Source organism: Leptodactylus fuscus, chromosome 9 (assembly GCF_031893055.1).
Source record: "Leptodactylus fuscus isolate aLepFus1 chromosome 9, aLepFus1.hap2, whole genome shotgun sequence".
Lineage (NCBI taxonomy): Eukaryota > Metazoa > Chordata > Amphibia > Anura > Leptodactylidae > Leptodactylus > Leptodactylus fuscus.
In genome coordinates this window covers 16839601-16850445 of record NC_134273.1, presented here as the reverse complement: position 1 = coordinate 16850445, position 10845 = coordinate 16839601, and the positions used below count along the sequence as shown (strand labels likewise).

The 10845-nt window shown below is 45.9% G+C and overlaps 1 protein-coding gene across 2 annotated transcripts in view; it reads right to left on the bottom strand.

The window, feature by feature from the left end:
- Positions 1–275: 275 nt before the first annotated feature.
- Positions 276–10845, bottom strand: part of DDAH1 (dimethylarginine dimethylaminohydrolase 1) — a 55711-nt gene continuing 45141 nt past the window's right edge. Inside the window, exons 2-6 of one of the 2 annotated variants that reach the window (XM_075287004.1) lie at positions 7241–7340; positions 6043–6116; positions 4946–5065; positions 3959–4102; positions 276–2745 (exon numbers count right to left, since the gene is read on the bottom strand). In XM_075287004.1, coding sequence (XP_075143105.1) covers positions 2629–2745; positions 3959–4102; positions 4946–5065; positions 6043–6116; positions 7241–7340 — 555 coding nt within the window. In that variant the 3' untranslated portion in view covers positions 276–2628. The remainder of the gene's footprint in view (positions 2746–3958; positions 4103–4945; positions 5066–6042; positions 6117–7240; positions 7341–10845) is intronic. The other variant, XM_075287003.1, reaches the window with a different exon arrangement.

Sequence of the window (10845 nt, the reverse complement as noted above, 5' to 3'; positions counted from 1 at the left end):
CCAGCCATAGATTATATTAATTAGAATGGCTGCATGTAATACTCCATTGGCCCTCTAGGGGGAAAGCTGTTGATATAAAAGGGGTTGTCTGGATCTACGTATTTACAGCCTAGAACATCAAGGTGAGGAAATCTAATAGTGATTCTCATTATCCCACTCTTTAGTTTGCTATGGTATACATATTACAGCCGATATATTTGGCGTGATGCCGTATGCTATAGACAAGGGTGCAACCCAACTAGACGCAATCTGGTCCTGTGCCTCAGTTACCTTACTGGCTCGAGGCCTAGTTACCAGCTATAGACAGAACTGTGCATATGCATATGATATTGATGATCTATCCTTTAAATAGGTCATCAATATCAGATCGATGGGGATCAGACACCCGGGACCTGCACTGATCAGCTGTTCTCAGCAGACACTATATGGAGAACATAGCAGTGAGCAGATAGCGCTGTTTTCTGCACAGTGGCCATTCTGAGTCACTGCAGCTTTGCTCCTATACAAGTGAATGGGAGTTGAGCTGCAGTAACACATCACAGCCACTACATGGCGAACAGAGCTATCTGCTACCAGCTCCGTTCGCTGTATAGCATCTGCTGACACCAGCTGATCAGTAGGGGTCCCAAGCGTCGGCCCCTCATCGATTTGATATTGATGACTTGTCTGAAAGATAGGCTACTAAGGGATTCTCCAGAGAGTTGTAATGGACTTATCCGGTCCGGGAATCGCTGAGGTTGGCTAAGGCGTTCCGCTCACATCACAACCCTCAGGTCATGTGATCCGAAGCAGCACTCCGACCCCCGGGTCACTCCACCCCTCCTCCTTCCCTGATCTCACAGATTATTACCTCTGCTATGGGGGCTGGGTGACTATAGCAAAGCCATCCCCTATAGGTGAGGAGGGGGCAGAGCGACCCAGGAGATGGAACAAAGCCTTAGATGACATGACCGGGGGGGGGGTCGTGACGTTCCCAGCCCCATAAATGTCAGCCACAGTCTCGTTCAAGCTTTACAACTAAACATTTCGGGCAGAAACATCACTTTCAATGGATATTGAATTATTATGCAAGTCTGGTCCAACTTCAGATGGCTCTTATGGCCGAATGTGATGGGAAACAGATCCCCTCTGCCCGAGAGGAGAAGCCAACATGTCGGCTCTCTTGATTTCCGCATTGCGTTGGTGGTCTGGTTATTCCTCCTGGTAATGTATAACTAGATTGACAACAGGTTGTGCCACTACAGAGTCTCACTGTGCCGGGACACACCCAGTTGTCAATTTATTTATACATATCCAGGAGGAATAACAGAGGAACCACCATCTAAGAAAACCCATCGATACACGCTGCCCCATTTTCAGGACTTCACTGTACAAAAAGAAATAATTTCCATTTGATAAATTCTATCCCAGACCCCTTCTGATAAAATTCCTTTATTGTCGATACCACAGGGTCAGATTGTAACACGTGCACCACAATGATTTCTTCTACAATTGTCTAAAATCCTAGGTTTGCTTAAAACACATTCGATAAATTGTCAACATGTATTCAATAAGACTAAAAAAGACAAAAAAAAAATAGCTCCTACCATATAGGATACAATATAGAGTTACCAAACACGTAGGCACAGTGGAGGTGGCCATATTGGGGCTGGACCAATCTTCTTCTAACCGTAGGCCATTGGTTTATTGGCAATGTATTTTGCACACGTGTGTTCGTCCGGACCCCCCCAGATTAGTCGCCCTCCCACTATGTATATGTATAAACCCCTATACTCACAGGTTATTCAAATTAAGACTTCATTTGTCACCCATGTTAACAATCCAAATCCCCCCCTCCAAAAAAAAAAAGGTGTGCTTTAGTTTCCAGAAATGGCGCCACTATTGTCTATGGGTTATGTTGGTATTACAATTCAGTCCTATTCACTTGAACGAGGCCAAGCTGCAATACCAGACACAGCCTTTGAATAGATGTGGCGCTGTTTCCTGAAAAACACACCCTTGTTAGTAATCTGGTAAACCCCTTTAAAACATTGAAAGCTGGACTCTGATTGGTCACCTTTTATATAAGGTCCATTGTGGGGGAGGGGGTATAACCAAGACTAGAAAAGCAACTTTCAAGTACCCGATGCGAATTTCCATGTGCCGTGTCCCCTACCAACCTATGGTGGATGAAGTCGAACTGACCTTGTCCAAATACTGGTCTCTCATTGGCTGTGGCTAGAAAGCCACACCCCTCAAGTATTGGTGAAAGTGGGCAGGGCTTACACACATACGGTGCTTGTAACAATTGTGCCAGAAACAAATCGGTATAGTCACGTACGTCTATTCCCCCCCGTTGTGTAAATTGACCCCGCCATCCCCAAAACGTTGTAAAAAGTTTAGCAAATTCACGCGGTTTGGTAGAATATTGATAAATGATGGAGTTCGGCGATCGCTCAGGCTCCGTGTGAGAATTTAAGGCGTTTCTTGGATGAATCGTGTGATTTACGGCAATGGTTTGACTACTGGTGAGTAACTTTAGCCCTCAATTTTAGAACTCTAGTGGTGTCGGATTGTCAGGTAACGGACATTGGAGACGTGGCCGCGGCGGGCGCTTATTGCCGGCTACACCGGATGCAGTCCATACACTCAGAGGCTTGGTGACTTGTTTATCAGTAGTGAGCAGCAGGTCAGGCATCCGTCCACTTTGGACAACTCGGAATTGGCCACGGGTATCAGCATGTGCTCCTTCAGCTTCTCGAAAACCTACAAAAAAAATCCAAAGGTTCAGCGTAAGGACAGCGATATAGTATTGTAATATTGGCGCACAGGTTAAAGAGATTGTCCAGGCAAACTGGAAAACCCAAGAGGGGCGGAGTAAAATAATTAAAGTATCGCAGTTCTCCATATTGGGTCTCCAGTTCCATCTGGTGCAAGAACTGGGCAAGTCAGAAGTGAAGCATCTCGGGTCACAGTCACCGGAGCCGCGTCACTTCCAGTCCAGTCTGTACAGATTGGAACAAGGAACCCAAAACTGAGGACTGGGAGGTAGGAAAATATATTAAATAAAACAGTAGTGACGGGTCCAAAACACACCCAAAAGTGAGTCCAACCTTCTAAAAATATGAGAACCACTAGACAGCGCTTTGTGACACGAATACACGACGCTCGGCTCACATCTGCGCCAGGTTCTTCATCGTTCAGGTCTGGCAGGGGACCCAAACGACGGAAAGTCAGACAACTAAAACTGTGGCTACACGCAGAGACCCCATTGACTATGATGGGGTCTGCCAAATTTTGTCTCCATTGGAGAGCCCACCCTCAGTAGCACAAATCTGTCTTGATGGTTTGTTACAATGTACCAGTGCAAGTCAAATGTATCAGTCTGGATTCTAGGCTGTCCAGCTAATGGAGGATTGTCTGCACTGGATACAACTGTAGCGAATCCTCAACTGTGAGCAGAAGCGGAGTGTTTTGGGGTTTGTCTGTTTTTTTTTTTTGTTGTTTTTTTTTTTTTTTTTTGCCTCCGTGCATATAAAGGGTTATATCAGGCCATGAAGAGTTTGGTTCCCCAAAAATATTTTTTACTTTTGCACAGGATAAACATATGACTGTTGTGGTCCAACCACTAGGACCCTCATTGATCACATGGATAGGGGGGTCTCTTCTCCCCCGTTTGAATGTGGTAGTGGGCATGTGAGACCACCGCTCCCTTCAAGGTCTATGAGCTTATTCACATGATGGTTCCTTGGCGGTGTCCTCTGCATGAACATGCTTTATATTTTCACAGATTGGACCAATTGGGTCCATTTTCACACATAGAGATGATAGGGTGCAAGACCACCACTCCATTGACACGGGGGACATGTGATCATAGGTCAAAGGTCGGACTCAATCCTACCTAGCCTGTAGATTAGGTGTGTAAAGGGGTCCGAATACCAGCGGCCATATAGATACAATCAGGTTGTCTGTAACTTACCTTCACGCTCTCGGGGAACTCCTCGGGGGCTCGGTGCAGGAGGACGTGACCCTTCCCAGGTATGTTTAAGTAGACACAATTGGCAGCCGCATCATCGGGGACGGTCAGCTTGTCATAGCGGTGGTCACTCATCTGCTGCATGGTCTACAACATACAAGAAACGTCCTTTATTACGTATTTCGGTCATGGTGACGTCAATTTTGGGCCATCCCTCTAATGTAAATCAGCCAATAGACATTAATCCATATGACTCTAAATCAACTTAGTCTCTATACGCAGGCACTAATGTAGTATCAAAACTACAACTCCCAACATGGCAGAAGTTGTAATTGTGCAGCAAGTTAAAGAACCCTGCTCTGTATGAATATCATTGATAGGAACACGTCCCGAGCCTCCCCTTTGACCCCCTGCGGAGGTGACCTCCTCTGGTTAATGTCCTCCATGTCTGATGCTGAAGATTAGAGATGTGACAGGCTGATGGTACTCCCTCTGGTGGAGGAAAGTGCACACTGCAAATGTCTATTGTCTGAGGAATATAACCCTCATATAGCCTTCACTGTGCAGTCCACAGCACCGCCAACACAGCTGAGCAACGGCTCATCGGATGTGTCCGCAGACAAATCACAAGTTAGGTCTGTTACAATTTGGAATATTCAGATTGAACCCTGGAGAGAATCAGTTCCAACATCTCTACCCAGGACATGGGTCCCCCATTCTCATGATGGGTTGGGGTTCCACTTGTCAGACCCCCCGTCACTAAGGCTGTGGACAGATGACCAGTAGTATCAGAAGCAGAGCCCCCATAATAGGAGCAAGACGTAGAAGAATCTTATAAGAACGTGATGCCAGTGAGGCCTATTGTAGTTCTTTGGTTACGATTAGTTTATAGGAACATCCGCCAGCTCCCAAATTGGTAAGAGATACAGTAAAAATCCTCTAGATGTGTCCTCAGAGACTTTCAAGCATCTTAATAAACTCACTCCGTACCTTAAGAGCTTTCTGAGCAGCCTCGCTGGAGCCGATGACGATGAGGTTTGGTCCGGCCATGCTGCAGAAACTCTTCAGATGCAAATAGTCGCAGACGGGGACGGTGGACACGGCGTAATCCTGCAGGGATTGGGAATAGTCATGTTAGAGTCATCTAGATTATGTAAGTGTGTACACACAGTGCGCTACTCCTATGTATGCTTGTCATAGACAGTGCTGTGCAAATGTTTTAGGCAGGTGCAGGGACAGTGCTGCAGAGTAATGCTTTCAGAAATAGAAGGGGTAATAGATTGTTATGTTTTATTCGGTGTGACCTTTGCCCTTTGGAGGAGGAGCCCTGGAAGTGATGATCCGGCCCCCACAGATCTAGCCCTGATCTCATCATCATCCAGTCCGTCTAGGATGACATGAAGAGACAGACAGATTGGAGCAAGCCTACATCCACAGAAGATCTGTGCTTAGTTCTCCAAGATGGCGGCTGGAACAACCTCCCTGCCAAAAACTGTCTGCAAGTACCGAGAAGAACTGATGGAAGGAAAAGGGCAAAGGTCACACCGAATATTGGTGGGATTTCCATTTCACTTTTCTGTGGATGTAGGCTTGCTCCAATCCTTCTGTCTCTTCATGTCATCCAAGACAGACTGGGCGATGATGAGATCAGGGGCTATATCAGGAGTCCTGGAGGTGATGCTATGGCCCCCACTAAGGGCAAAGGTCACACCGAATATTGATGGGATTTACATTTATCTTTTCTTTATTCATATCATTTTGTTAATTGAAAAACTATTAACCCTTTTATTTCTGAAAGCATTCTCACTACCTAGCATCCCTCCCTGTATCTGCCTAAAACTTTTGCACTGCATGGTAAATCTCTAGGCTTACTAACTATATAGGCCGCTGTTCAGTGTCTATGAGGTCTCTTGTAAGTAAGTACAACATTGGGTGTAATTCGGGAGATTCTCAGGCAACGCTTCCTGGGGATTTATTTTATCTTTATGTTAAAGTAGGTTTGTTTTTTCTTTTTCTTACAGACACTTTCCTTCTATAATGTAGTATATACAGTAAAGCATGAAGTGTGAACACCGTCTTACGCTCACCTTGAATGTGTCGGCCAGAATTTCTGCTCCCCGCTGGTTCGTTCTTTTGGATAAACCCACAAAGAATTCTCGTCCTGAAAGAAGAAAATCAGGTCAGTGTGAAGAGTCACTCAGCGCTGCCACCTAGTGCTCTGACTGGGGTTTACGTCTCATAACTGTCTGGTCTAATAAATATGGAGTTCTCTGTGACAGATTAGAAAATTTACGCTGCACTTCATCTCGACCCAAAGGACGAATTAATTCAGTCCAGAGTCTGGAACGGTCACATAATATGTTTTTTGAGTTTTAGATGAGATAAATGGAGCTGCAGCCAAACTCGTGCGCTTTCCGTGCTGCAATTCCTTCATCCCCCGAGGTTGGATCCAACCACACATACAGCAACATGATATCACTTTATACGGCCCCTTAGGATGAGGCGAGTGGCCCCCTCACCACCTGCAAGGAGTCCTGCAAGATGCTGAGAACTTAGTGAAAGGAGAATATCCACATAATGGGAAGTGTCAGGGGATACATTAAAGGGATCCTATCATTCAGACGACATTTTTTTCTAAGTACCATGTCGGAATTGCCTTAAGAAAGTCTATTCTTCTCCTAAGTTTTGTCGTCTTCTCCGCGCCGCCGTTTGCCTACAATCCCAGTTCTTGTCGGTATGTAAATGAGTTCTCTCGCAGCACTGGGGGTGTCCCCAATGCTGCGAGAGAACTCTCTCCAGCGCCGCCTCCATCTTCTTCAGCAATGTCCTCTTCAATCTCTTCTTCCGGCGGTGGCTTGTAACTTCTAGGCCTCGGGCAGAGCAGACTGTGCATGCCCACAGGCCACGAGAAAATGGCCACTTACAATACTATACAAGCAGCCATTTTCTCGTGGCCTATAGGCATGCGCAGTCTGCTCTGCCCGAGGCTTAGAAGTAAGAAGACACCGCCGGAAGAAGAGATTGAAGAGGCCGTTCCTGAAGAAGATGGAGGCGGCACTGGAGAGTTTTCTCTTGCAGCATTGGGGCCGCCCCCAGTGCTGCGAAAGAACTCATTTACATACTGACAAAAACTGGGATTGTAGGCGAACTGTGGCACAGAGAAGACGACGAAAGGTAGGAGACGAATAGCCTTTCTTAAGGCTATTCCGACGTGGTACTTAAAAAAAAAATGTCGTCTGAATGATAGGATCCCTTTAAGATAGTATAAGATAATCCTGTATCTACCTGTAAACAGCACATCTCCACCGTCTAAAGTCGCGTTCTCATCGGTCATCTCAACCACATTGATCTGCAGGTCCTGCAGCGCTTTCTTCACGGCCTCCACCTGCACAAACAGAATTTCTCATTAGTATTAATCAGAACCTTCAGGGACTACGGCTAAAAATATGCATGCACTGGTATACAGGTATCTTAGAGAGAGGTATTACATATATCTGCAAATGTGGCTGACGGCAGCCATAAATGGCAGGATTCCCCATCCACATGTATCTAATACAACAATCTTATGGTTACGGGGTCTGTCCTACAGGATCTGTTCCAATAGACTGGTCAGGTATTTCTTATAGATAGCACATGGTATGTGACCCCATTACATATTTTACATTGGAGCCCAGGAGCTTCACGTTTGAAGACATTCCCACCATAATATCTTCAGGTCATGTGACAGGAGGTCACCGATCACCAAAAATGTCTTTACATTACATTACAATACCCCTTAGACCCCTATTCTGGTGATTTGTGGGGTCCCCGCATTGGGCTCTCCATAGATCAGATACTTATCCCTTATCTTGCGGATTATAGGATAGGTCACAGTAAAGCGGTCACCCCCCAATCATGTTTAGCTCCCCCTAGAGGCAACATCTGATCTGCACCTGAGTATCCGGGCTGCTGTCTGTAAAGACGGAGCAGTCTCCATGCGACGACCAAGTCTATGGCCAGTTTTAGTCAGTTACATAGGAAATGTCCCAGCGTTCATCGTATCGGACCCCTGGACCACCAAACCGATACGATGACCTAGAAAACATAGCGCTCTGCAGATCACGTTACCTCAGAAGAATTTTAATGGATTTCTCTGACGCAATATTTCGTGAGGACATTTACTTTAGGCGCAAAAATATTTAATAGAATTAATAGCAAAATATTTGAGAACGCTTAATTGTCCTTACACAATGTGTCTGCACCCTGGAAGCCGGAGCCGGTAGTCGGCCAGTTCCTCATACCTGTACAATTACTACCGGTAAGAAGCTATTCCGTGACGTCAGTGCTTGTTTATTTATACTGACAATGAATGCAGCGGCCGGCCAAGTCTTCTCGAGAAACCAGAATCTCTAATGTCTGTTCCAATGTCCCCGGGCCGTAGGTGGCCTCTGTCACCCAACACAAGCACATAGGCAGCGCTGTAAACATGACAATATATCTCCCGTACGTCTCTCAAACTTGACATAAATACGAGGTTGACATTTGACAAGACCTCACGGGACTTCTGAGAAAATTTGCAAAACAATTTGGCCGAAGAGAACCCAACAATGGCGCGTTACATCACCAAAACTAATCCGGGCCGCGGAAGATTTCACAGAATTTCGAATTAAAAAAAGGCAGCAGGTAAGGAGGTATCCCCAGATCTGAAAAGAATACCTGACAGGTTACCTTAGCTGGGAACGGCCGGGACGCAAGGCTTTATAGGGTTTACCTATACGCCGCATGTCTATCATTTTTGTCATACCTGTGAAATGAAGGGGCGAGACAGCGAGCCTCGGCTATGCCGGAGCCTTCTGTCTAGTCAAGTCTGTACTGAGTGATTTCTTCTGGATATGTTGAGAGCTCCATATTCACAATACAAGGATCCAAATCATCTGCATAGCTGAATAATTAGGTTATACAACTGTACCACCACTAGGGGGAGACTGCTAGATACAGTTTATAAACCCGTTACCATGTTTTCTGCCTCTAAACAACACCATGGTAATATACCAGATGGTAATAGGTTTCTAAAGATGTCATTGTCTAAGTTGTTATTTGCACAATTGTATGTTAATTACCTGTGAAGAGTCATGTGGGCAGTCCTAGACTCCTCCAGAGCCATGCACTCCTGGCATGATTGACATCCCATAGGATATGTTATTACAAGTAAGCGCCAGCAGCTCCTGGTGAGGTGCACAGGTGAGGGTTGCTTTTAATGTCCAAGGCAGGATGGCATGACTCCTCAGGAGACAGGGACCGCCCACATGACTCTTCTTGGGTAATTGACATGCAGTGCGTGCTACTTTATAACTTCATTTTTTACTTTAAGTTACAAGGTACAGTTTAGACAAGGACATCTATAGAAATCTCTCACCATGGTTGTGGTTTAGCTGCAGATGATGTGGTGACAGGTTCCTTTAAAGGGATTCTACCATTAAACTACCTTTTTTTCTAATGAACACGTCAGAATAGCCACCGGCCATTTTTGGGTAGCCGCTCTTGCAGTTCAATACAGGAGCCGGTGGCCATTTTGGGGTGGCCTCTCTATGCTCCTGTATAGAACTACAAGAGCAAGAGAAGCCAGAAGAGGCGGAGTTGCTGCAGAAGAAGGAGGCGGCGCAGGAAAGAGCTCTGGGCAGCAATGGGGATGCGCTCATCGGCCTTTCAGCGCTGGGGCCTGCTCTCATTGCTGCGGAGAGCTCATTTGCATACCGGTTAAAACTGGTATTTCTACGGAACGGCGCGGCAGAGACCACGTCTAAAGGTAGGAGATGAATAGCCTTTCTTAAGGCTATTCTGACGTGGTAATTAGAAAAAAAAAGTAGTTTAATGGTAGAATCCCTTTAAGTCAGCAACACTGTATGCAGTGAGCTCAGAAGCTCCCCCTAGTGGTGACTGGAGTGCTATCATTTAACTAGGCCTCTGTGCAGAGCTCTGCTTTTCAGGGTTCCCAACATAAAGTTAAATCCTAAGATTTGCCACCACTAGAAGGAACCTATGAGGTCACTTCATATTGGATAGATGGTATATACAGTGCGCAGCAAGCTCCCCCTAGTGGTGACATAATGTTATTTCAGAATTCTGCTAGTTGTTACCGCAAACAGTCAGCAATCCTGTCGACAGCCACGCCCCTAACACTGACAGCCACAGCTGACAGCCACGCCCCTAACACCAACAGCCACACCCTAACACAGACAGCTGACAGCCACGCCCCTAACACTGACAGCCACGCCCCTAACACCTTTTCTGAGCTCCTATAATGCAGTGCAGTAGTTAGTTGTGTTATTTCACCATTATATTGCTGTTGTCATGTGTTCAACCTATATTGGGGAGGGGGATTTATTCAGACTGGGGTTCTGTAGTTTTTTAGCTTGCAGGGGATGCGCCTAAATTAGCAAGAGGCCCGGTGCACCAAAATTGAAATCTGCACCAGTCAGGGACTGGAGTACAATGGTACCCCCGGGCCTAAGAGCTGTAGGTGGCCTATAAGGTGTCTTTCCCCAAGAGATGCACCACATTTGCACCCATCTATTGCATTAGTATCCCCCCCCCATAGTGTTACCATGTGCAGTAGGCATAGTATAGTACCCATATATAGTAGGATTATGGCCTTATTCTGGGATGTTTCTCCTGACTAAGCTCCATTCTCCTGAATATTAGATGGCTCTATTTTCTTGCATACGGGCTGCAACATTATTCTGACTAATCCAGAGTAGTTGGAAGCTTATATCACTTTGCGGCGCCGAAAAATAACATGAGTAATATAGAAACATCCTGAAGTTTTGAAGCAGACACATTCCTGAGTTATAAAATGTCTATGAAGGTACATGAGAGGCGCAAAGGATCTGCCAGAGCTCCTCTATTTCTGG